Genomic DNA, 27,149 nt, shown 5'->3' on the forward strand with positions numbered 1-27,149 from the left:
GTTTTGAGTTAGTAATGTTTTCAAGTTGGAGTCAATGATGGAAATGCAATTTTGTGCAGATCTGCAGGACAGGTGCGGCGCACCCAGTTTAAGGTGCGGCACACCCATATCTGATCTGGGCAAAGGTGCGGCACACCTGGGCAAGGGTGTGACGCACCCTCATTTGGTGTCTCTCTGTTTAGTTGAGTGCGGCGCACCCAGTTTAAAGTGCGGCGCACCTTCTGTAAAAAAATAAAAAATAAAAATTATTATGTTTTCGGTATATCAAGTCGGGTCCTTTCAGAGCTTGAGTCTCATTAAATTACTTTGATGAGAATTTATCAACCAAATGTTACACTTTGATGACAATTTATCAACCAAATGTTATTAGGGCAAAACTTTTCTCTTTAAAATAAAGAAAAAAACACTTTGAAAAACGTTTAATTAGAAAAACATCTTTTCTTTTTCATTTATGTTTTTCAAAAAACATATAAACAAGAAAAACGTGACAAAATCATATTTTTGAAATTTTTTTTTTCTAAAAACAAAGTACAAAACATTACTTTTTATTTTTGAATAAAAATTTTTGAAACACTTCTTTTTATTGTTTTCAATTTTTATTATCCAATTTCCAAATTTACAAGTCAAACAACAACTAACCCTAAACCCACTTGTGTTATTCACTTTTGCTGACTTAGCATACTGAGGTTGTAATAAAATAAGGAACATAATTTAACATTGAATTTTGCCGGTGTTTGTGGAATCTTCATCTCCTATCTGCTAAAACCCTATTATCATCACTCTTATAATACTAACAAGGTATTATTTCACTACTATTATATATGTATCTATATATATGTAAATGTATGTATATATGTTAATTCATTATTGTATTAGAAATTAGATTAGACTGTGCTAGTTTATTTGAATGATATTTACAAGTGAAAATAATGCAGATTAATGGGTGTAATTAATGGGTGTTCTTCATCTCTTTGCATGATAAAATCCAACCACAATGATTTCGCCTTTTCGTTATCGCCATCATTTGCTTTTTTAAGAAATCAAAGGACTTTTAGTAGTGGCAGGAGGATGTTTGATTGTATGGCTTCGGCTTCTTCGTCGAGTGAAGCCGTAGCAGCAGCACCAGCTGTTAAACAGCAGTTGACTGGGGATTCATTTATCAGGTCTCATCTTAGAGAATTGTCCCCGTATCAGCCCATTTTGCCGTTCGAGGTAGTTATCCCACTTTCTTATAATCTCATCAATTGTTAGTTAATTTTTTTGGCATATGTATCAATCATATTTATTTCATTATTTGGCCGTTAATCGGCCACTTGTTAATTAAGCATATGATATATCTTGTTTTCCGATTGTTTAAGTCAACATTTTGTTACAACGTAAGTTAGTTGTCAGTTTGTCACACATGGTAATCTAGTATAGATTCCAGTTTGGTCTTCCTAAGTTATATAAGGGTGTTTATCTTTCCTTATTTTTCAGCCTTTTAGGTTAGTTTCGTTTGGTTAATTTTTTATAAGCCCAGTTTTTGGCTTGCTTTTTGTCTTGTGAGCTTTTTATGACTGAAAATTGAAAAAAAAGCTCATAAGCCACACAAATGGGATTACGAAAAGTAAGCCGAATAGAAAATAAGCTAAAAGGTTGTATTGCCCTAATTATATTAACTAAACATGGCAACTTAACACATAAAAGTTTGCAACTATGGTCTTTATTTAAAAAAAATTCATGTGTGTCTACCGTTGGTGTCCTTTTCATCTTAAACTATTAAGGAATGGATGGAAGTTATGCTTGTTAAGTCTCAAACCCGAGAACTGAGAACAAGGCAGAAAGGGCTTAATCAAATAGTTATCCCAAGTTATTTGGACGCCTGAGACTAGATTAGCAACATAGCTTTATAATATTTTTCTACTTGTAGTTTCTAGCCCTTCATATTGATGGTTGCTAAATTAAGGGTTGAAAAGCCTTTAATTTGTCTTTAGTGTTGTATGCATTCCTGTTCTAGTTATTGGTGGCTTTTCACAACAAGGTTATAAATTCTTATACAGGTTTTGTCAACTCGTCTCGGTAGGAAGCCTGAGGACATTGTAAAGTTAGATGCAAATGAGAACCCATATGGTCCACCTCCAGAGGTAGGTTTGTTATATAGGAATTATTAACAGTAATGTAACTAATATCTTAGTACATGTTATAGTCCAGCTATTTAGAACAAGAAATATGAGTGTGTGTACTGGTTTCTTCCAACTACTTATTCAGGATCTTGACATCTTGTAGGTATTTGAGGCATTGGGACAATTGAAATTTCCTTATATTTACCCTGACCCTGAAAGTCGTACATTGCGTGCTGCCCTTGCCGAGGACTCTGGCCTTGAATCTGAGCATATCCTTGTGGGGTGTGGGGCTGATGAGTTAATCGATCTCATTATGAGGTTAGTGATACATTTTGTGGGCATAAATTTCAATGACTTAAAACAAGCAATTTTTTAGCGTGGTGTTTTTATTTAGCGTGCTAATTCTGAATCTTCTTAATTCGCTGAACATTTTGTTCTTAAAAGGTTTGATTTCCTTATGTCACAGGTGTGTTCTAGATCCGGGTGACATTATTGTTGATTGTCCTCCAACCTTTACGATGTATGAATTTGATGCAGCTGTTAATTGTGCACGTGTCATAAAGGGTGGGGATTTTACTTCTCTCCCCATCATGTATTTCATTCAGATTTGCTAGTTAGGCCCTGCTTACTTAGGACTTAACGAGCTTAAGAAAAAAAAATTACTTAATCCATTAAGTTAATAAAAAATGTTCACTTTTGACTTAATAATCAAAAGACTGAATGGTTTATTTATTGCTTAACCAATACAGTCATTAAACTATTTAGCACTTAATCCACTTTGCACTTAATGGTTAAAAAAAAATAATCGGGATCTTTACGTTGGGTAAGTTTTTAACTCTGAAGTTCTGATTAGAGGTGGCACTTTCAACTTCTTACTTTTGAATGGATCAATTTGGGTTATGCTACATCTTAAATAAAGTAGTTTAACACGTTTCTTTATCAATATAGTTTAAAGTATTATATTAACTATATATATTGTAATCATATTTAATCCATTGATTATTACTATAAATATAATTAGTACAAAAACTTGGTTGTTGGTCAACCTGACCCAGTTTCACCCATGCTAATATTACCTGCTACCCAACCAGAATCCGCTTTGAAGCTTTGGCCAGACCTCCCATCTGACCATTTCTACTTTTCTAGCCGATAATCATGTACCTTTTCGACTTCTTGAGTATATAGTTTAACACTTTAACTTATGCAACAATAATGTATTTTCTTAACCTACTTTTACTACCATCTCTTCCATTAAATCTTAGTGTGCCATATTAAGTGCAAGTACTTGGTGAATGTTATGTTGTGTCTGCTCAGCTTTTAAGGCATATAATTGCAATAGCAGATACAATTAACTAGTGTTTGCTGATTCATTGAGCAGTACCCCGGAAGAAAGACTTCAGCTTGGATGTACAAAGGATTACTGAAGCCATTGAGCATGAGAAACCAAAGATCATATTTCTAACTTCTCCAAACAATCCTGATGGGAGGTAACCATTGAATTTCGTTTAGTCTGCATGTCAGTTATCATGGTTGTACTTACAAACCAATAGTTTACACCGTATTCTTATTGACTGAAATGTGATCCTTCTATTAACTGGCTTTATGCGTTAGTTATGAGCCGACTGATTGATGATACTTGAACCATATTCTGAGTAACTGTTGGTTACAGTATACTGGTAGAGCACCCAAACCCTCAAATACTTTAGGTTAATCTGGATATTTTAAAACTTATCTATGACTCTGCTGAGTGCTGGATGCACTTAAAGTGAATCAAATTTCTATTGTTAGTTATTAGTGCATCCGCTTATATGCACTTTTAAGCATACCCTTAAGATTCTTTATCATGGCTTAGATATGTGCTAGTTATTTAATTGAGTTTTACCTAGGGATTTCATATACCATTATCCAGTGTATGCTCTGTTCATCTTTGTTATGTTTCTTTTATCCTCCACCTCTTGATATCTATATTTTAATACATGGTGCTGTTGTGAATTCCTTGACAGTGTGATTAGTGATGATGTCTTGTTGAAGATACTTGATCTACCAATACTTGTTGTACTGGATGAAGCATATATTGAATTTTCGGGACTTGATTCTAAGATGGGATGGGTAAAGAAGCATGATAACCTTATTGTTCTCCGTACATTCAGTAAAAGAGCCGGTATATTTCTAAGCTCCCTCTCTTTGGTGTAATTTTGTTGTCTTAATAAGTATTTTTTTTGTCTGTCCCAATGATATTATACACTTTCTCTATTTAATTCTGAAGTTTTACTAACTTCCACATTTTGCAAAAGTATATGCACCATAAGATGAGGAGTACATTTTTCTTTTTGACAACCTGTTAAGACCTTGCTAATTGATTCATTGACATTTTATTTGTCGTGTTCACATGTGAATCGATTTTATTTACATGTGAATTAACACATAATCTTGTGGTTACTTAGTTGTTTTCGCTCCAAATTTCCAATTTGAACCCTCCCAAAACACACACACACACACACACATTCATGGCTTTGTATGTTGTATAATATAAAAATAGTCAACTTTAAACAGGCTTAGCTGGACTACGAGTTGGCTATGGTGCATTTCCTTCGAGTATTATCCAGTACCTATGGAGAGCAAAGCAGCCATATAATGTGTCTGTTGCCGCTGAAGTCTCTGCTTGTGCAGCACTGCAGAATCCCACATATTTGGAGGTAAATGATACCACTTGCCACTTTGTTTATATCCTAGTTACGGGACAAAAGCCTTCTTTATCCAAATAAAAATGAACAACTTAGCTTTTTTATATCTGACAACTTGTAAAACTTGTTCATATTGTAGAAAGTTAAAGTTGCCCTGGTACAAGAAAGAGAGAGGCTTTACAAGCTTTTGAAAGAAGTGCCCTTTCTAAATCCATATCCAAGCTATTCAAATTTTATTCTTTGCGAGGTTACTGGTGGAAGGGATGCTAAGAAGCTAAAGGTACAACAGATATGCCAATTTATAATGATGAAAACATATGTTGCCTGAGCAATGTTTATAATTATACTTGTCTTTAACCTTTACAACAGCCATATTAATAGATTTAGGTAAACGGAAACCTGATGAAAATGTAATTCAAGACTAACTACTATATTGGTAACTAATAGTCTAATATGTCAAGAATCCAATGCTAATCCAGTTCATATCGGCTAATACTCCACCCTGCAAGCTATGACGGGACCATCTTGTTGAAGCTGGGATCTTAATTTAAAGTGCAACCAAACATTGAAGTTGACTGTGGAATGTCGTTGTTAACAGAATGCTTGTGTTTCCTGAGCTTATGACCTTGAATTCTCATTTTCGCTTCCATAATTTTCTTTTCCTTTGTCTTCTTCCCCTTTTCTCTTGGATGGCTTTGTGTGTAGAATTGAGACGCTGATTCCATATTTTACTAGGAATAATAATTTATCTAAGTTTGTGTTTTTTAATATTTATTTGGGAAGAAGAGGACTGGAAAGAAAGTAAAACTTATGATATGTCTGGAAGAGAAGGGGAGTGGAGAGGGTAAAAGATGAGAGGAGATTATATATTTGCTAGCTATTTTCTCCCACCCATATTTTATACACTTTACCTATGTAAATAACCTTATTAAACGTACTTAACCTACTTAACTGTATCTCTTTGGTATTTAAAGTGTATCTTCCTTCTCCATTTCTGAAACTCAAAATTATCAAAAATCCCCCGTCATTTCTCTTCATTATTACCAACTAAAAGACACACACACACACACATGAAAGACAAATATTAGCGTCTTTACATTTGTTCAACCCTCTCTTTCCTTTAACTCCTTTGTTTCCTTCTACTTTCCATAGATTTTCGAGAACAGCCTGATTGAACCGAATTAAATGTGCATAACAAGAATTATATAAATATGCTTACAAAAATTTGATAGACCATGTAATCAAAATTTTACGCTATGCACTTGTGCAGCCTTCAGGTGAAGGATGTGTGGTTTTAGAAATCAACCTATCTGTGTATGTCATGTATTTAAATATATTAATCTAACAACCCTGCAAGCAGCCTGTGTTAACAAGTTGCACCTCGCCATGAGAGTAACTATTTACTAGTTTTCTCATTGCTTTGTAACACTTTACAAACATAACTCATTATATCTGTATTTGGTATAAAGTGTCCTTATCTTAATGGTGAGACCTATTTGGCTCATTTAGCGCTGTGTATGAAATTATATTGTGTGTCATTTTACATAACACAACAAATACAACCGGAATTTAATTATGAGGTCTTTATTTTTAGATACTATCATTTTTAATTATCAGATAAAATCCTAAAGCTAATTTATATAGTACATAGGTTTTATGTTAGATATGCATTAGGGATCATATCTATATATGATCAGGACCTTCGGGTTGTAATTTTCATTTTACTTTTTAAGAATTAATTTGGTATCTAACCCACTGTGAGAGCTGATTGGCTTATCAATTTCAATTAAGTCTTATATTCGCTATTACCGATGATGGTGGTGGAGAGAAGGCGACGAGTCACATTCTTAGTGATCGAGGAAGTGATGATATGACACATTTCTAATGGAGCTGAATCTTCAAATGGGTGTGCGTTAATTGCCTTATATATAGTTTAGATATAGATATATAGTATAGATATAAATAAATAAACAACTTTTAACCTGCTTGACTTGTTCCGTTTTTAAATATATTTTTTTGACCATTTGAATACAACACAGAGCCGTAAATGGGTCGAAATTGCCACCTTTAGTTCAAGGAGAAATGGTTCCTATTCACACCATATTATTTGGATAAACTAATTAATTCAAAAAATTTCAAGTAATCTTGTGCACCTAGGTTTTAATCTTGAACATTTAAAGATAATATGATTAGAAATAATCATGGTTATACCATTATCATCGTTATTGCTATTGCCCTCACTAAGTCACTAGTTTTATTGCTCGTGTTACCAGTGCTAACATCACTATAAATTGTAGCATCTCATCAATGTAATTGTTATGTACACAAAGATATATACTGTAAGAACTTGACACGTGAATTCTAAGTTCATGATAGATTAGGTTTAGAGCAGTTTGTGTAGCATATTGAAAATCGAACTTAAATTTATCATTATGATGCACCCTAATAGATGCTTTAGATCCCATTAAGAATTCATTTGTACTATTATTGCCACTAAAATCTGGAATAGTCAATCATCTCTTAGATGTGTCGTGCATGAATCTATAAAGATCAGGGTTTATATTGTTCTGAGCAGTATTATAAAACTCTATTCAGTATTTATGATAGTCTAAATATGATTTTGGATTTTAACAGGAAGACCTTGCAAAAATGGGTGTGATGATACGTCACTACAGCAATAAAGAATTGAAGGGTTATGTTCGTGTTTCTGTTGGTAAACCTGAACAAACTGATACTTTAATGGAATGCATTAAACGTGTATCTTGACGGGGCTGGTCGAGTCATGAAGATTGTTTCTTGTGATTGCTTTCAAAATTGTGGGTAAACCTAACATGTTATTCAGATAGAGAGAAAGGTCACCATTTTTAGGCAATTTGTGAAAATGAAGTGTTGTAATTTGAAATTTCCAGCATATGATTCTTCATTGTGGAAGCACTTAGCTTGAACTGCAGATTTTAACGCAATTTTAGTGCGGTTCGCTGTATTATAAAATAATGCGAGTGTTTGGTAGGTTCATGAACTAGAGGTGGCAAAGCAAGTAGCCATGGTTGCTTATGTAATGTGTCGAACTAAGTTACTTAAAAACTCTTTCTGGTATGTTTGACCTGATTTTGCAAACATTTTTTTGACAATCAGATTTGAATCATCCAGTCGGTAGTCTTTCTATCCCCAGTTAGATGTATTGTTATAATGGTTGTCAACTTCTATCGTTTTCTACATGCATTGCGTATGTTGTACATGCAAGTAGTAAGCAAGAATGGAAATATAACATAACCTTTTTTTGATTATATTCTTGATGTCAATCGGTATAGATGTGAAAATTGCAAAACTCTTTTTTGAATTCCCAGCATAAGTGAATAGGTTTGTAAAATGTATCTCTCTAACAGTAGATGAATACTAGATTTATGTTATATGCTTGGAAGTTATAAATTGTTAATTTTATAATTTTCTACATGCATTGCGTATGTTGTACATGCAAGTAGTAAGCAAGAATGGAAATATAACATAACCTTTTTTTGATTATATTCTTGATGTCAATCGGTATAGATGTGAAAATTGCAAAGCCCTTTTTTGAATTCCCAGCATAAGTGAATAGGTTTGTAAAATGTATCTCTAACAGTAGATGAATACTAGATTTATGTTATATGCTTGGAAATTATAAATTGTTAATTTTATAATTTTTTAAAACATGTATCAAGACTCAAGAGTTAGTTGCTATTCAGGGACACCTTATCATAAGTGGTGAAACTTTACACGTACTTTAAATTACGATATGAAGATCATCAAGTGTCATAGGTTATCAGGTGTCATAGGTCATTTAAAGGAAGAACCCTTAGGTGAAACGCCATATGTACTCTAAACACTTTTCTATTCTCATGTCACATCAACCTCATATGATAAGATAGTGCAAAAACAACTTCTTTATTTTCCATCAACACCACTTTTTTATTTCTGATTTCCATCAACCCATTTTTTTCTTTTTAAAGACAAATTTGGATTTAACGACATTGCTTTCTTATATACCTCACTTTTAGAAACCCGTCCCACCCAGGAGTCATCATGCTTACACCCAAATTTGAATCTAAGATCCAAATCCCCTTAAATACAAATTTATTGATGGTTCGTAACCCGTTCTCTTCCTTCTTCATTTCCATCGCACGTTTCCAACCACCCTCATTTCCCGCACGCGCTAAATGTAAAACCTGCAAAACCTGTGCTGGATTTAAATAAAAAAGTCATAAACTAGTAAGGTTAATGTTGTTAGAATATAAGCATATAATCATACATAATCACGAGTAAGCGCAACGGAAGAAATCGAAACAAATATGCAATCAAATTAATTAACGAAGAATATAATTGAGTTGTGTACCTTATGCAAAGCTCCAATAAAGATAATAATAATAAGATTATTATTAATGCTTAGGGTTTAAAGCAAAACCCCTTTATGATCGCACACTAGACACCCCGAATAACGTATGCTAGTACCCCGATCACTAACTGAACAACCCTTTGTTACAAACCCTTAACTTGAAGTCGAAAACCCTTAAGAGAAAGAGAATTTCGGCCACTTCAAGAAAAAGAGAGAAAAGGAGAGAAAACTATGTGAAAAGAAAAGAATGAAAAACCTAGAATTAAGCCCTCTATTTATAGGGGATAATTAGGTTAAACATTACTTGGAAAATAAGCTAGACAAAGGCTTACAAAGACTTGTTATGGCCGACCCCCTTTAATCTTTAGGGCCCAAATCCATTTTCCAATTTTCACATTTTAATCCTCATCTTTAATTAATTAAATACAATTAACCCTTTAATTATGTTTAATTAATCATTTCGTGATCAAACTAATTAATATATTATTTTAATATATCAATTAATATTATCGAGTTACCGTGTCATTTCGTGTGACCCCGTAGACTTAAACTATTCTCGGACATGCGATTTATAATAAAATGATCACACTCCAACAAATGTAAGGTATACACTTGGCATATTGTAGTTACAATGGGCAGTGACATGTAGGCTTAAATTAACACTTGCATTTTGGGTAATCTAGCACTATCCTTATCGGGTTGCTATTATTTAAAAAACCTTTGACATCCCAACCATGCATGACAAATTGAAGCATAAATAAGTCTATTTGGGGAAAAACTAAAGTTTATACTTGTTAGAATATATGAACATAAATACATAACAAATTACGAGTATGCGGCGGAATAGAAACGTATATGTAATACTATTAATTAATAAAGTAATGAATAAAATATGTGTACCTTTATGAAAAACTTCCAATAATGTTATTAATAATAATAATTATTATTGGGTCTAAACTAAAACCCCTTTACGATCGCACACTTGACACCCCTATAATGTATGCTAGTACCCGACCATGAATTCACAAACCCGTTGTGTGTAATTCCTTCATGTCGAACTTTCTTTGCTTTGAATTCAACGGCTCCGAAGAAGAAAAGAGAGGATTATTTAGTTTGGGTTTTTACAAATCGAATTGTCACACAAAACCCTTAACTCTTAACCCCTATATATAGGGATAATAAGTTAGGGTTTTAAACTTGATGAACAAGTTTAGTCAAAGCCTAAAAAATCCATGAAATTTTTGGCCCACCCTATTAGTGTATAATTAGAAAACTTTCCAATTTACACTTTAATCCTTTTCTTTTAATTAATTAATAAACACTATTAATCTTTTAATAGTTTATTAATTATTTCATGATCAAATTAACTAATATACTACTTTAATACATTAATTAATTACATAGAGTTTACGTGTCATTTTGTGTAACCCCGTACGCTTAAATGATTTCCGGACATGCGTTTATTATAATGTGATCATATACCAACAATACTGACCTACTCAAGTTTAAAAATGTGAGTAGCTACCTTAGCGAGTTATCTATATTATCTTATTAAAAGAAACAGTTATATGTGGGATTGTCTAAAATACTCATAATGATTAAATTATGCTATCAATGTTTTATCTTTTCAAATATCTTTATTAACCCTTTACATCAGTTACTTTTACATTAATTATCTACACTACTCGACACTGCCTCCATCACTAACAGTCGGCCTGACTGAAACGCCTCGACTCAATTTAGTCCCAAAAGTATGAACATAAAAGAAAAGAAACGCAAATTAGTTAAATTATACTTAGAAAAATACGGCCAATTTTCCCCAAAAATTAAAGTTCTCAAATTTGAAAAATGACAAATTGAACTTTCTTAGAATGTTAATATAAGTCTATTGTATGAGTTTCAGGTCCCGGAAAGGTCAAACGAAGCCTCAGAAAAAAAAGAGTGTAAAAATTACAGAGGAGCACGGCTCTTGTGTCCTGCAGAGGCCGTCCACAAGAGCCGTCCTCTGCACAAAGGCCGTCCTCTTCAGGTTTCGTACTTTTGACACATTGAACAACTCCTCAAAACAGAGCTTCCGACAACTGATTAGCAACTTAGTTTTGACATAAATCAACTAACACTACATTTCCAAAAGTCTCCATACCATCTATTTATACAAACCAAGTTTCTACAAGTAAACGGGTCATCTTACCCATTTTGACACAATTTTCGCCCAAAGTGCAATTTTACATATTTTCTAAAAAGCTTTATACCTGATCTTTTACATAATATAACAAAATATGACCATCAACCAAAATGTACCAAGAGCCAAAAGGAGAGGGATAACTAAGCCTCTAAACCCAAAAGCTTGTCATTCATCCATGAATGACCTAAATACCTTCAAATCTTGCAAATCTTTACTTCAACCACTTCAAGCTCTAAATCAACACTTTCAAATCAACAATCCTAGTTCCTTCTTCCGGAACTACCTATAAAAAGGGTAAACAACTAAAATATAAGCAAAGGCTTAGTGAATATACTTGCATACATTTACGATTACGAAGGAAGGCAAGTATAAGGACTATTACATGTAACCTATGACATCGTCATGACACATTTACATGTTCACCTTGCACACTAACAACACATATATGGATTTATATAAGCCAATCAATTACCACACATGGACTAACAACTTCAACATGGTGGTCTTTCCACACATGGACAAATAACTTCAACATGGTGGTCTTTCCACACATGGACAAATACTTCAACATGGTGGTCTATCCACACATGGACAAATACTTCAACATGGTGGTCAATTGACCCAACATAAACATAAAGGTATGCAAATATACTCACCTCCTCCGCAACAAAGAGAATAACGCTAAACAACAAGCACAAGCAAGCTTCAACCTAAAATCATATCGTAAAATGCATAAGCTTACATTCACAACTATGACTAGTTCAACCTAGTCACACTCAATCACTAACCTTTTCTAAACCCAAAACCCAACCCATTTGTCATTGAGTTACTTCCATCCTTAAGGTTAACATTAGGTAGTTCAACCTACCATTTTCATCCATATTTCATTAACTAGCAAAAACTTATATTTTCTCATAAACTCAAATTATCACATAACCCTATAAATTGCATAATCAAATGCATCATATAACTCAATGACAACTAGGTTAACTAAGGAATTGGGGAAAATTAATCATAATTCAAATTCTAGCAAAATCCCCAAAATTGGTTCACACCATGAACCCTAAATTCAAAAGGAAGAAGAAAACTAAATTAGAGGAAATTAATACCTCAACAAACAATATGTTAATTCAAGAATTAAGTTGGAAATTCTTCTTCCCCTCTTTTCTCTTTGAAATTCGGCCACCACTACTAAGACCCACAAACCCTAACTTTTGATTCTTGAATGGAGATTGTAAGATGGTGATGTTTAGTACAATGATTCTCCTTTGAATTAGAAGAATTAAGCTTTTGATTTTGAAAGGAGATGATAGAATTGCATGAAGTTGTAGAGAAGAAGAAGGAGAGTGGAAAATGACTCATAAGTCATATGGATGGCTGGCATTCTCAGGAGGTGCCACGACCCATCCTACCTTTTGTGGGTATTTTACCCGCTATCCACTAAAATTCTAACTAAATTAACCCCTTATTCAAAAATAAAATGCTAGGAAATTAGTTTAATGTCAAAACTTTGAAAATGGGTTAATTTCTTTTACCTTAAAATCTTGGGATTGTCTAAAATACTCATAATGATCAAATTGTGTTATCAATGTTTTATCTTTTCAAATATCTTTATTAACCCTTTACATCAGTTACTTTTACATTAATTATCTACAGTACTCGATGCTGCCTCCATCACCAACAGTCGGCCTGACCACCACACTATCGCCGTCACGACCACCGCCGCATTGTATGGATACGTGCTAGTAATCGCTTATATATAGAAAAATAAGTAACTCCCAATATCGTCTTCCTTTCAGTTTTTGGGTCTTAGTACCGTCTTCCGTCCATATTCGACGGTGTGTGTGAGAGGTTGGGATGTAAATAGTCTTACATTACCAAAGATTATCAAAGATACAAAATGACCTCCCGCATTGCTAAGAATGAAGATCAAACGTTAACCTATATCTCTAACTTTTTAAGTAAGGGTTCCAACCAATTTATCCAACTTAGTAATCGCTTATAGTGTATATGTAAGTACAATAAAAAAAAATTACTCTGAATGAAAACTAAACATTTTACACTTTTCAATTTTTACCTTTTGTGATCGTGAGTCTTATGAAAAATTACTTACTACGTCGGTCGAATGGCTTTACTTGATCTTAAAAATTACGAAACACCCCCTTCCTCTTTCGTGTAGCGGTCGGTAAGGTCTGGAATGTCGTAGATACCAAAGAAGAATTTTACATTTTTACCTACATCCATAATTCCATACATACATTCGACATTTTTCTTTTTTTTTCCCCATAAAGTATAAACCCAAAGCCAAAATCCAAAGAGAAAAAGAGAAATTAAAGCGTCAAAAATGGCTTTGAACCCTAATCTGTATCCCAATGGTATGCCCGTAGCTTTCGTCAACGAGATGTTCGTCTTGATCCGAGACGGTGTCGAATTCCAGATTGACAAGATCCCCGGGTATGCATACATATATATATATATATATATTCTTTTTATAATTCAATTCAATTTCATTTTTTATAAACCTTATTTCACATATTATAAGATGATCCATCATACCTTTCCTTAGGTTTACCATCATTCTTTTTTTTTTTTTTTTTTTTTTATGTTTTCTGTTTTCTTTTCATTATACGATATATATAAACAAAAGGGTAAATGGGTGGGACCCTCCGTGTACCGTAGAGTGCACACCGCATGGAACTCATGTCCGCACCATCCTCACACATGGGATCATTTTGAACCTGTGAACTCTAGCCTTCATCTGTGGGCCCATTAGGTCACATGATGGCGGTACCATTGGGGTTTCGCCCCATTTTATACTATATATATGTGTGTGTGTGTGTGTGTTAGTGAGGGATTAGTCCTTAAAAATGTATCCAACTATAATAACTGAAAGTCGAATAACAACGAGAGATATATTCAAAATTTTTTTTTTTTTTATTAATTAGGTTTGTATAATGGGTGATAGAAAATTTGAAATATATAGTTCCTGATGACTTTTATAAACTTGAATTTGTTTTTGTGTGAGCACCCCCGATAAGCTCTGCTGTTTTACGGGTTCCCGTTTTATTATTTATGAACTATATTTGACTTGTTTGTTATGAATAGGGCTAATGGAGGAGTTGCGAAATCAAAGGGTAAAATATATTTGTCCAACGTTCGCATGGTGTTTGTTGCTGATAAGCCTGCCAACAATTTTATTGCGTTTGATATGCCCTTGGTGAGAACATTTTTCTCTTTTGTTGCATTTGATTAGCCTACCGACGATTTTATCGCATTTGAAAACCGATTCCCCTCCATCTCAAAATAATAGCCCACATTATTATTTTAAAATGTTCAATAATATCTGTTAACATAGATGGCCATGTATAATTGCTTAAGCTTCCCGTATTATCCCTGGTTGAAACTTGTATTACAAAACTCAAAAATGCATTAGAGAAACGTTGAAGGGTAAAACTGTTAAATTAGTAAAAAGTAAGCAGTAATATTGACAATTATATTGGGATAGAGGAATCATTATGGCTCATGCCCATTTATACAGTGGTCGCATTCTCTGATTCACTATACATCAACACATTTGATGGACTTAATTGCTGTGTGTGTAATTATCGGTTTTAGACAGTTGAACTTCTGTTTCTTTTTCATTTAAAATATGCTATGCGCATTGGCTTCATAAAGCTACAGTTTGGCATCCTTGACTATAACATATGACAGTTTTTGTAAATATAAAGATGCAAGCTGCCATCAGCTTTAGATAGATGCATTGCAGTGGTAGCATATTTCATTTATTTACTTACGAGTGTGTTAGTTTGCGTAATGTTATTTTTACAATGGATTAAGTATATATAGTAAGATAAAACTGAAATGGGTCGAAATATGGGAATACTAACTAGATTATTATTGAAATGATACTGTTTTGTATTCCTGTTTCTCTAATTGAGATTTTGAACTAGTTTGACACACCGATCATTTATAAAATTGCCAGTCTCATGACACACCAAAGTTACATGGTTGACCTGTCTTCTGGCTTGTCATACCCGCCGATATTGACACCTATAATGATTAGTATGTTCATTGCTGCATTAGACATAAATCATTGCTTAAATAATGATTGCTTTGATATTCATACCTTCCCAGCATATGTAGGCTTGTTTGTGTAGAATCAGTTATTTGACTTTTATTTTGTCTGCAGCTGTATGTGCATGGAGAAAAGTTTAATCAGCCGATTTTTTACTGCAACAATATATCTGGACTCGTGGAGCCTGTAAGTAGATGAATATGATTCTTAGACTTTTGAAAATGTAGCTGGTTATTTGATGTAATCATCATGTGTGATTGCAGGTGGTTCCAGATGACCAACACAGGGCATTATACTCGACTCATTCCTTCAAGATTTTGTTCAAGGAAGGAGGTTGTGGAACATTTGTGCCCTTGTTTTTCAACCTGATAAAATCTGTGAGACAATATAATCAGCAATATAGTGCTGCTGCATCAGAGCCCCGTGCTGATCCTTTAAGAGCAGCAGAAACTCCAGTTGACGAGATGATGAGATCTGCGTAAGTGCCATTTGTTTAGTAATTAAAATTGATGAGCAATTTTCTAATGGTGCTTTTTTAGAGGTGGCGAATTGGATGGGTCAAGTAATGGGCCCTAACAGCTTTCGGTCAAAATGGTTACTTTTTGGTTAACTGAAATGCCCGTGCTGTTTGTTTAACCTAAAACATTTCTGACCAAAATTTTAGAGTGTTAAGAGTACCAAAAAGATTTGAGTGGTTGTATGCTACATAATTTCATTTTGCTGACCTTCTACCAGTTTTTACCTAGTTGACCTTCTGGTTTAACTATAACCCTTTGACTTACCCATTCACCTGCTAAGCTAGTATATAAAACTACTCTTTATTGTTTGAGCAGATATGTTGATCCAAGTGACCCAACAAGGATCTTTCTGCAGCAGCCAAATTCTGATTCACAGCTGAGACGCCGTACATATCATCCCCAGCCTGAATAAATCACCAAGTTTCATTCATCTGGAACTTCATGCTGTGTGATCGTCTTCATGCTACTAATCTCTATGCCTAAATAGAGTCTATAATTACTTGTGTAATATCTACTTGTACATGAGATCTTCTGGCTCCGGGTTTGTATGTATTTTGGTATATTTTCACCTGGTAACTTGCCACTTTAACTGAATGCCTGTTAATGTTCTTTAAATCAGTTTGGTAAACTTGTTATGAGCACTGTTGGTCCAGTCTCGGCTCTCAATGCATTAAATTGTAGAATTGGAACCAAATTTATTCAACATTGTCGGAAGAAAGAGAGTTGACCACATTTAAAACAAGGGTGAATATGGACTTTTTATGATGTAATGACCCAAATTTTCTATCAATATCAAGCAAAAGAAATTAGTGTAAGTTCCTAATGTTAAGGGGATCAAACAAAGTGGTCTTGAATTAGTGAAAATAAAATGCACACGAGTTTATAGAAACATATTCACATCAAGATATATTCAATATTAAACGTATCACAAAGTTTGCTGAAGCCTTCAAAAATGGTTGTGATGAGTCGCATTATATGGCTTGATAAAGTAAACGCAAACCTATACTTAGATTAGTGACGAAGCACCATTATTATCCTTGGTAGCTAGCACGAGGTTGTGTAACCAAAATGTCTCTGCAACAACATTAGCGATGCCATGATATTCAGCCTCGACACTGGATTAGAAATAGTATGTTGATATTTGGAAGAGCATGACCAAAAATTGCTACTAAGAAAGTGTAAAGAATATACAAATGACTCGAATGAAAACAATAAATAAAAAAGGTACATGATTAAAACCGAACATGAGGAAATACATTACACTATGGTGACCATATTTTTATATCTCAAAATCTGTTAAAAGTCTATCCGGTTATAATTTTTTTCCTTATAACTAGGGGTTAATTTATATTTCACTTTTTTGCAGATTTATATGAATGGAGATTAATTGCAAAGATATTGCACGTTAATTGTTACTAATGGCACAATTAAGACCATAAAAGTAAAGCTCTTGAACAAAAATATAGTCTAAATCTAAGTATAAATAGAAGTAAAATGAATATCCATGATTTTAGCCTAGCCAACAGTTATTCTCCTCATCTGTTGCTTGTCCATACCCTTGCCATTCTGTTTCAAAGTTTTGATTGATTTTGTTTCAGACTTTTTGTTAGATTTGCTGGGGTTTTTTTACAACCTTCGAACAAGATCAATTCTATAGTCTCCGTACCTCTGTATTCTTGATTCCTAAGATTTGTTGGTTACGCGAATTGAAAAAAATGGCTCATTTCCCAGACATAGTATCATCAGAGGGATACGTTCCAGGCGTTAACCAGCCAGAACAAATGATATGCCAATACTTGCACATGACCAATTCAATGGGATGTTCATGGTTCGGATGTGACGTTTCAGCCTTCAGTGTCCCCCTTTTGTTGTTTCAACTTAGCATCATCTTCGCTGTCTCACAAACGTTCTATTATCTCCTCAGGCCCCTACGACAAAGTATTCTTTCTTGCCAACTTATCGTAAGATTCTTATATATGTATATGCATACATTTTCATTTATCATTGTTTTTGATCATGCTTTGATTTATCTTTTCTGTCCAGGGTTGTATCATTTTCATTTGGTTTGTAAGACTCAACGACAACCTCTTAAACCAAATGTTCCCAGAATCAGGCAAGATGGTTCTTGACACGGTGGCCAACTTTGGGTACTTGTTACACATTTTCGTCGTTGGGGTTCAAATTGACACAACTATTTTAAAAAGTGTGCATAGGCACATGGTGCTCATGGGTTGCATGTCCTTTATGCTACCTTATGCAGTTTGCTTGTTGTGCTTAATGCCTTTGTCTAATATAGTCGAGATGGATGAGATTACGTTCCATACTCTGCCTTTCGTTGCTGCTTTAACTTCAATGACAACATTTCCGGCGGTCACCAGCACTCTGTCAGACTTAAACTTGTTGAATTCAGATCTTGGCAGATTATGTTGCAGCACGGCTTTGGTTACTGATGTCTTCAGTTACGTTATTGCTTTAGCGTTGAATACTATTGGTGTAGCTTTAGAAAGACAAGAGTGGAAGCCGTTGAAGAATGTTTTATATATCATTTGTTTTTTGATATCCATGGTTTACGTACTTCGCCCATTTGTGTTGTGGATGGCCAAAAGGGTTCCTGAAGGTCAACAGATAAAGGAAAGTCAATTTGTTGCAGTGCTTGCAGCAGTATTAGTTTGTGGGTTTTTATCCGAATGCTTAGGACAAAATGCTTCTTTCGGTGGTTTCACAATGGGCATATGTGTGCCTGATGGGCCACCTTTTGGTTTGGCTTTGGTGAACCGAATAGACTGGATGGCTTCTAACATTTTGGTTCCTGCCAAATTTGCAATCAGTGCATTCAAAGTGAATTTGAAGTCACTTGGAGGTGATCATGTGTTTGCTGCTTTGATCACTGAGGCTATCATTATTTTAGCATACTTGGCTAAGTTCACATGTAACTTTCTTTTAGCCATGTATTTCAGTGTGCCGCTACAGGATGCATTTCATTTTGCTATGATTATGTGCACCAAAGGCATTATTGACGTCTCTACCTTTTCCCTTATACGAGCTAACGAGGTAAGCTACACTCATAAAATAGCTTCTGAGTTATTTTTATATAACAATGATATATTGGGGTTGGTTACTTTAAAACAAACACGAGTATAAAACAAATGAGTAGTTAAAGCTACACTCAAACATTGATCTCACACTACTAAAAACATATGGTTGGCATATGTAGGTGGTAACGGATCAAGCATACTCGCTACTCATACTGAACATGCTATTAGTAACAGGATGTACAAGGTTTCTTCTATGGCATTTCTATGATCCATCAACAAGATACAAAGCATACAAGCGAAACAGCATCTTAGAATGTGAACCAGGCGATTTCCTCAGAATGGTGGTTTGCATTCACAATGAAGACAATGTCCCATCCATCATAAACCTTTTGGAAGCGTCAAATCCCACAACACATCAACGTATTGAAGTTATCACAATGAACTTAGAACAGCTTGAAGGTCGATCATCTGCTATTTTAATACCGAGTTCAGAAGTTGAAAAGATCCCTTCAGCCCAAAGTCGAGTGTTACAGACTGGGAATGCTTTCAAATACTTCATGGAACGTAATTACAATTCCGTTTTGGTTGAACACTTCGTTGCCATGGCACCATATCGAACCATGCATGAAGACATCTTCACTATTGCTATTAACAAATGTGCTAATATTGTTATTGTCCCGTTTCACAAGCGTTGGGCTATTGATGGAAGTATCGATGCCACATTTCCTGGAATTAGATCAGTCAACTTAAAAATCATGGAGAAAACCCCTTGTTCTATTGGTATACTTGTTGACAGGGGACAAATTGGAGGACCTCAATCCGTGTTAACTGGGCGAACCAAGGTGTTCCATATAACCCAACTTTTTCTTGGAGGTGCAGACGATAGAGAGGCACTTGCATACAGTTGTAGGATGGCACAACACTATCACACGAGTCTATTACTAGTTTTACTAAGGCCAAAGCACACAGACGTTGAGCTGACACCCAAACTGCATGATAAAAGATTGGATAAAGAGATGATTGATCGATTTAGGATGGAATGCAAGGGACGAGATGTTTACATTCAAGAAGAGGTGGCAAAAGATGCATTAGAAACGATACAGTTAGTAAGGGCCATGGATAAAAACTGTGATTTGTTTATAGTTGGTCGCGAACATGGTTATGCTTATTCTCAGTTAACGTATGGACTATCAGAATGCGCACAATGCCCTGAGTTAGGGGGGATTGGTGACTTGTTAGCTACAGCAGAGTTTAGTTTTTCTGTTCTAGTTGTGCAACAGCAGCCCATGGAAAGAGTTGAATTAGACGATTCACAGTTTGGATGGAAATGACAGTGTGTGACATTGTATCTGTACGTGTAGATCAAAGTTACTGGTTCACCATTTGTATGCATAGTTCTAAATACACCTTTAGGTAACGTACATGATTTGCATGTTAGCCTGTTCGAGGATGGAGAGTCGTGACCATGGATGATGGCTGTGGACTTGTGGTGTAGAAGGTGGTGACAGTGGGAGTTGTGCTTGCATTTTTCGATACAAAGAGAGAGATAAGAGAGAGTTTTCTGTGTGTCTGTGTCTGGTGGCGGTGGGAGGGTGTTTGCTTACAAGGTTATGAGTTAAGCATTTTGATCTAGTTCATCGCTATCTAAACGATTTTGCTAATTTTGGAAGCTTTTATTTCCTTTGTTAGCGTAAGTTATTTCCTTTGTAAAATCATGTCGGCGAGCCTGTGTTAGACTGTTAGCTTATATGTCATGTGCACCATCAGTGAACAAATTGAAAATTGAGATGGAAACTGACATTCGCCCAACCAATAACATAGATGTTTATTTCAAAACGGCAATATACAGAAATATTATTAAAAATCAATTGCTTAATGAATTTTAGTTACTCATCTGCCAGCAAGTTCATTGCTGTCTCTACTAATGAATGAATCGACGTCTTGTACCTGCTCAATCCAATGGCCCCTGAGAAAATATTAAAGCTTTCGACCTCTGATGTTGTCTCGGTGATACCTTCCAGCTCTTCCCTTATGCCAAGATTCTTGAAAGTCTTAATATTTGCACGTGTATCTTTCATCATCCAAATTGCCAACTCCACTACATATCTCCTTACTCGCGGAACCTTGGTTTGTGGTTGTGGATACTTTTTCAATATTTGCACGAGCGCCATAGCTAAATCAGTTTCTTGTATTCCGGCTCTTTTAAACATGACACTGGCTTCTTGAGATGTCATATATTTAAAGACATGCGCTGCTAATCCAACCATTACTTCCTGCAACTTGATTTCTTCTGTCATGATTTCCTTTAGTACCTAGAAAAGCCAGAGGTGCATTACTTTCTCATGACTTACAGTATGACAAAAAAAAAGTTGGGTCAGGCAAATTGGGTAACAGCCAAATTTAAACGGGTAGGGTTTACATGATGGCCAGATCGGTTGTCCATACACATTTTTGGTCCGAATCTATACATATGTGTTACAGATAATTACAATGTATCAATAACAATGTAATTTTACCAAAAATTGTTCAGGAGGTTTCATGCATCAAAAAGTAACTGTAAATCTCAACAGTTCAACCCATATATTATTCAGATATATGTATCGTTATGCATGTTTGACCTGTTAGAGACTAAAACGTAAGCGATATATCTGACTTGAATCACTTGATAGTATATGAGTTAATATTACAACTTATACTTTATTATCAGAAAAAAAAATGTATCAGGTCAACCCAACCCATTTTGCCACAACTAATGTGAAAATAAATAAGATTTTTTTATAGAGAACTTACAGTAGGCGCGGCAGCAGTTATGCCCTGTAGCTGTTGGGAGCACTCTGAGCCACTGTAAATGCATAAGTTTCTTAAAATCCTTGCTGAATTGATTCTAAGCAACGGGCTATCCAAAGCAGCAACAAGGTTCTCGATAACTTTCAGTTTCAATATACGATGACAGTTATTCATGCTTTCAGATGCCAGCATCCCAAGTGCTTCTCCGGCTGCTAATCTCACATGATTATAAGTTTCAGGTGCCGCCTCTCGAAAGAAAATAGTAAATAGCTCCTTAAAAACTCCTCCGGTTCCCCCTATCCTCTCTGTAGCATCAGCTTCAAGGGCCAAACTTGTTAATATTTCTATACCAAGTTTCTGCAACACTGGGTGTTTCTCACCATATCTTAATATATTTCTTATGTAACTAATTGTGAAAATCACCTCTGATATATCTGCCCGTAGCTGTCTGCCTGTACTTCCCGTTGTGCTTACCAACATCTTTACCACTTGTAAAGATGTTTTCACAGTTGAAATCTGAGACTCCGTGACCCTTTCATCTTTCAATAACCTCTCACCGGCGTCTGTGAAGTCTATGATTTTGGTTAACAGCCCTTTTGTGTTTCCAATCTTTCCACAATTGTCATGATCACGAGCAAGTTTCTTCAAAATTTGAAGACCCAATTGATTGAATGTCCAAAATCCATAGTCTTCTTTGTCGGTAATGATCTCTTTTTTTGAAATTTCACCACACGATGTGGAAGTATGGTTTCTATGGATATGTAATAGAGAAGATATAGATTCCATTGCACCTGGAATTCCTGCAACCCGAAGGGAATTTTGTTTTTTTCCAGCTAGTTTTGCTAGAATTTCAGCTGCAGATTTCCTAATCTCTTCCTCTTGCGGATCTTTCCAGTTCAGTATTTCCACCAACCGTTCTATCACTGTTATCGTGATTCCAATCTTCTGAAGCGTGTCTTTGGAAAAACGGGCATTTTTTGTAAAACTTTCCAAGATTCTGATCCCAATAAGTTGCTCATCTGATGAGTCAGAATCCAAAAGTTCCATAGCAAATGAAACTAAATCCATCTTTAACCCATCAAAGATACTTCCATTAACACATTTCTCATATGCATCATAAAAAAACCGCCTTACTGAAATCATCCCAAATGGTCCTAATTCACACTCGTTGTTTACCCGTTCTAATAACTTCTTGTACATCACCTTCCATTCCCAATAAGCTTTTTCCAAAAGAAACAGAAGCGCCTCTGCCAATGCCAATGCATAGAATATAGTCAAAGCTGATTTACGATTCCTCTTGTCAGTATCTCCTTTTTCAATCTCTCCATAGTTCTGTTTCACAAGTTTTATCAGCGATAACACCACACAAGCTGTTGCTGATGCTAATTGTAGCCAATAAAGAAGCCGACTTATATTTCTTGACAAAAATACCCATTGTCCGTAAGGAAGCAGAGGAACATCTGAACTTGTCCATGTACGAGTCAAAGTCTTTTTCTTTTGCAAGTTCCTACTAGTCTTTAGCGTCCTCAGATGAGGACGTTCTTTACTAGATTGGCTCTTCAGAGCCGTAAAAGCTCTAACCAAAATATGGGAACGAGACTTTATAGCACGAAAACTATTGATCCCAGCATCGGCTAATGACCAAGTTGCTTGATGCTGCCATTCTAGCTCATGGCTCCTGCTAAAGATCCTGGTACCTTCTATCAACAAAATAATCGTAATGAACCAAAAATCGGTTTGGTCTATAGTAATAGCAAATCCACCAAGTAAAACAACAGTAGCCCATATGAACCCAAGGGTCCCTAGTCCTGTGGCCGCCTTTTCAAGAATAGCGAGCCGAAGGGCAAAAAGGGTAATTTTCTTTTCAGGTGCCCATCGGTTCCCTTGTCTTGCTCCTGAAACCGATCCATCAGTATTGCTAATGCTGCTTTCAATACTACTTTGTGGCTCAAAAATCGCGTCGTCTATTGGAACATGAACACTACTTTCTTGGCTTTCTATTCTTGTTTTTGGATTCATATTTGTGAAATGAAATGAAGAAAAAAATGGCAAGTTTTGAATATCTTTCTTTTGTGATTTAAGTGGTGTATTTATATGTATGGAAATTGAGCTTTGGGTGCAAGTTTGCTTCTATAATAGATTAATGGAATTGTGAAACAATGTGACTTAATTGCTTTTCAAGGATTTCTAGATTTATATTACTTCTAAAAGTTATTATGATGATTTTTCATATTTTTCTTTTCCCTTTAAGTTTTGTAAAAAGACTTTAAGCAGTCAGTTTGACATTCTGTTAAGGTAGGTGGTAAAAAGAAAAAGCTATTCCAAAATTGCTCACGTTTAGAAAAATGACGTGACCACAAAATATTATAAGTATAATATAAGTTGCAACTTTTTAGTTTTGTTGATAATTCGGAAGCACTTCTTTTACCCACAAGCCAAGATAAGATTATATATTTTGACGGGGTTTGGGTATTGTTGACTGTTGACATCGTTTAGGTATGTCAATTTTGATGATGATGATGCTTAGTGTCATCCATGTTTGTTTTCATGGCAGGTAAGATGGCTATGATTAAATTTTAAATATATAGAGTAGGTATGCAACTACTAACATAGTTCATAATAAATTACTCGTAAATAATAATGAAATATAAATAAAATAAAATGGTTGAAAGTTTTACTTTAGGATCAGGACGTTTTCAACAGGATTAGGATGTTTCCTACATAATAAAAAATTTAAATATCGATTAGTTCACGTTGCAGCCAAGGAAAAGGTTGATAATTTTCTTAGACTTTATGTCTTAAAACCCGAATAACACAGTAATTTTTTAATCCTAACACTAAAATTTTTTCCAAAGAATTTATATATATATTTACCTATATATTTTAAAATTACTTTTGTTGACTTCTTGTCTTGTTATACTAGTATAGCGCCCGTTTCCTTTGTTAGTTATTAAGTGCTGAGTGTATTAAGTGGTTGTATACATTAAGAATGTCTGTATGCATTAAGTAAAATATAGGTAATTGACGGTTATTTTTGTTTATTAATTAAAAAAGAAACATGAAATTTGATTGAATGATTAAGCTCTTAATTATTATATTTATTAAGTAGAACCAGTTATATTATATGCTCTGTCATGTAATTTTTGTTATAAATTATCTAACTTACTTTTTTTCCAAGTTTTTATACGAGAGTATTATTTTCTTTTTATGAAAGAGCTTAGCAATACTACACATGCATTTGTCGCGATTTAATGTGAATTATTGATGTGGATATTGATTTGTTATGTGGTGGCTTGCAAGGGTGCGGTTAGGCTATGCAACAAGTCTTCTTGTGTAGAAGCAAGTGGGTGTGGCTCACCCTCATACTTAGAGTGTACGGTTTGTGTTGCCTTTTCTTTTTCAAGAAAAGTTTTCTATTTTCAAGCAAATTCGTTAAGAAATGAATGGATCTCATATAAATCAACTCATACCATATTGAGTAATATATACCGTATCACAGACAGAGTTATGTCTATAAACAAATTATTGTACGGTTCGTTTTAGGTATGAGCCCATTGTTACCCCCTATTTGTGATGCATGTTTTATACTTTAAAGTTCTAAATATTAACTTGAAATTAATTTAACTATTTTTCTAAATAGATATATGAGCCTAGATTGGTTTTTGTCACCCGGATCGTTTCACATTACTATGAAAAATGCCAACAATATATGATATTTAAACAAACTCTTTAGACTTACAAACTGATAGTAAATAAACTTTTGCTTGATAAATAACCTTGTACCATGAGACGACCATCAAATGGAAAGAGGATGAACTTAATTAACATTCGCGCCTGCGACCATAAATGGTGAGATTCACAATCTCATGTCTTTCACTATTAATTAAGCAACCACAAATATTTTTTGGTGTTTCTCAATATCTAAAAGGTAAATAGATTTTTTTTTTTTTTTATGAGTTTTGAGTACTCGTAAAATATTATACAGAAAAAAGAGGTAAAAAATGATATAGCATGGACAAAAATAAATTTGACCTTCAAAAGCATAAATTCCATGGAGCTTAGATCTGCATCAAAAAAACAATGTATCATCCACGCAAGTTTTTATATATATACAAGGAACAAAAGAATATATTATTCCCGTATAAACTAATAGACTTATGACCGCATAATGCATCAGCGGTGGGGTAGTAATGACGAAAGTGGTGGTGGTGATGGTGGTGGGGACGGTGATGGGGGAGACGGTGGTGGTGAATGTAAAAGTAATTAATGTTAAATGTGATATTGTAGTTAATTTAAGTGTTGGATGATCTATATTGTAAATTATTTCATTAAGGATATTATAGGTATATTAGATGTAGATGTTTAAATTAGTGAATAAAGTAGAAGAGTATTTTTGGTTTTTGAAAGGTAGAAAGTTTAAAGAAAAAAGGAAAAAATTTATTTTATTAGATAATATAGATATAGATAGGCTTAGTATTCCTACACACTCCGTTCTTTAAAAATATAGAGTGGTCCCTTTTTCATTTTGAAGTGTCTAATAAATGGAGCAAAAGTGTTATGCTCATCAATTTTAGGTCTATTTTGTCTTTAAGGAAGTGATAGATCTACAACAATTATTAGCCAACTACAATAAATGTATAAATTTTATTACACAGTGTACAACTGTATAAAACAAACATTGTTAAAGATAACTAAAACTTGTTATAGCTTTATCATTTCCCTTGTCTTTATTATAAATGTCATGTTCAGTATTCTATAAAAATATTTTTTAAAATATTGTGTACCATTTTGTCTTTAATTAAATGTTATCTTCCAAATTTTTTTCACAAAATAAGTGGAAAGAACATTAAATTCTAAAGAAAAAGATTAAGAAAATATATAGTTCTAAGTCTTACACAAATTAAGTTAAATAATAAATACAATTTTAAGAAAGCAACATTAGTTTTATATACAATATTGATATGATTTTTGCAGGTTTATATAACTTTTGATAGAACATTTATTAATTACATTTTGAGTTAAAAACAAATAAAATTTCAAAAAAAGACACTAATTTTATACAATATAGTGATAGATATATTTTTTGACATCTGATAAGTTATTTTTTTTTGAAAGTTATGATAAGTTATTTATTATAAACAATGTAAGGTTTGTTGTATTTAATTATCAGTAATAAATGTGTCAACTTTTATATAATTTGGATATTTCTTACCATAAACATACAAACTAGTGATGAGTACTATACCATAATTTCTTACCGACCAGGTTTCATCTTTCATCTTAATATTGTAGATTGAAGTTATCGTAGTTATTGTAAATTATTTAGATTGTTTACGTAGTGTGTTAAATACATTATCTGTTTCATTTTGATTGTTTTATATATTAATACTTTAG

The 27,149-nt window shown here is 34.1% G+C and overlaps 4 protein-coding genes across 6 annotated transcripts; 3 read left to right on the plus strand and 1 right to left on the minus strand.

Moving 5' to 3' along the window:
• Positions 1-689: 689 nt before the first annotated feature.
• Positions 690-7,917, plus strand: LOC122592448 (histidinol-phosphate aminotransferase, chloroplastic-like). Of its 3 annotated transcripts, none has more exons than XM_043764674.1 (10): positions 690-798; positions 936-1,212; positions 2,040-2,123; positions 2,266-2,420; positions 2,569-2,666; positions 3,481-3,589; positions 4,106-4,263; positions 4,656-4,798; positions 4,926-5,066; positions 7,421-7,917. In XM_043764674.1, exons 2-10 carry the CDS (start codon positions 940-942, stop codon positions 7,550-7,552), a joined length of 1,293 nt encoding a protein of 430 aa, XP_043620609.1. In that variant the 5' UTR covers positions 690-798; positions 936-939; the 3' UTR covers positions 7,553-7,917. The 3 variants fall into 3 exon arrangements, with proteins under 3 accessions (XP_043620609.1, XP_043620611.1, XP_043620610.1); XM_043764676.1 differs by having other exon boundaries at positions 693-798; positions 1,056-1,212; XM_043764675.1 differs by having other exon boundaries at positions 694-798; positions 1,038-1,212.
• A 5,653-nt stretch (positions 7,918-13,570) lies between these two features.
• On the plus strand, positions 13,571-16,574 carry LOC122593293 (UPF0664 stress-induced protein C29B12.11c). The gene is made up of 5 exons (XM_043765684.1): positions 13,571-13,794; positions 14,446-14,557; positions 15,530-15,601; positions 15,679-15,893; positions 16,249-16,574. Exons 1-5 carry the CDS (start codon positions 13,685-13,687, stop codon positions 16,343-16,345), a joined length of 606 nt encoding a protein of 201 aa, XP_043621619.1. The 5' UTR covers positions 13,571-13,684; the 3' UTR covers positions 16,346-16,574.
• Positions 16,575-18,051: 1,477 nt separating this feature from the next.
• On the plus strand, positions 18,052-20,299 carry LOC122591711 (cation/H(+) antiporter 14-like). Its single transcript, XM_043763959.1, has 2 exons — positions 18,052-18,984; positions 19,148-20,299. Exons 1-2 carry the CDS (start codon positions 18,052-18,054, stop codon positions 20,297-20,299), a joined length of 2,085 nt encoding a protein of 694 aa, XP_043619894.1.
• A 481-nt stretch (positions 20,300-20,780) lies between these two features.
• Positions 20,781-23,774, minus strand: LOC122591712. The gene is made up of 2 exons (XM_043763960.1): positions 21,759-23,774; positions 20,781-21,280 (listed from the first exon to the last, which is right to left on the minus strand). The coding sequence occupies exons 1-2, from the start codon at positions 23,772-23,774 to the stop codon at positions 20,855-20,857; spliced, it is 2,442 nt and encodes an 813-aa protein (XP_043619895.1). The 3' UTR covers positions 20,781-20,854.
• Between the last annotated feature and the right edge of the window lie 3,375 nt (positions 23,775-27,149).

Source organism: Erigeron canadensis, chromosome 3 (assembly GCF_010389155.1).
Source record: "Erigeron canadensis isolate Cc75 chromosome 3, C_canadensis_v1, whole genome shotgun sequence".
NCBI classification, from domain to species: domain Eukaryota; kingdom Viridiplantae; phylum Streptophyta; class Magnoliopsida; order Asterales; family Asteraceae; genus Erigeron; species Erigeron canadensis.

Bases quoted from the DNA above. Each gene is read 5' to 3' on its own strand.
- LOC122592448 (XM_043764674.1), top strand. From the start codon at position 940: ATGGGTGTAATTAATGGGTGTTCTTCATCTCTTTGCATGATAAAATCC. The intron at 2,421-2,568 runs GTTAGTGATACA...CTTATGTCACAG, and splicing joins TTAATCGATCTCATTATGAG to GTGTGTTCTAGATCCGGGTG. The intron at 5,067-7,420 runs GTACAACAGATA...GGATTTTAACAG, and splicing joins GGGATGCTAAGAAGCTAAAG to GAAGACCTTGCAAAAATGGG.
- LOC122593293 (XM_043765684.1), top strand. From the start codon at position 13,685: ATGGCTTTGAACCCTAATCTGTATCCCAATGGTATGCCCGTAGCTTTC. The intron at 13,795-14,445 runs GTATGCATACAT...TGTTATGAATAG, and splicing joins CAGATTGACAAGATCCCCGG to GGCTAATGGAGGAGTTGCGA. The intron at 15,602-15,678 runs GTAAGTAGATGA...GTGTGATTGCAG, and splicing joins TATCTGGACTCGTGGAGCCT to GTGGTTCCAGATGACCAACA.
- LOC122591711 (XM_043763959.1), top strand. From the start codon at position 18,052: ATGGTTCTTGACACGGTGGCCAACTTTGGGTACTTGTTACACATTTTC. The intron at 18,985-19,147 runs GTAAGCTACACT...TGGCATATGTAG, and splicing joins CCCTTATACGAGCTAACGAG to GTGGTAACGGATCAAGCATA.
- LOC122591712 (XM_043763960.1), bottom strand. From the start codon at position 23,774: ATGAATCCAAAAACAAGAATAGAAAGCCAAGAAAGTAGTGTTCATGTT. The intron at 21,281-21,758 runs GTAAGTTCTCTA...TGGCTTTTCTAG, and splicing joins TAACTGCTGCCGCGCCTACT to GTACTAAAGGAAATCATGAC.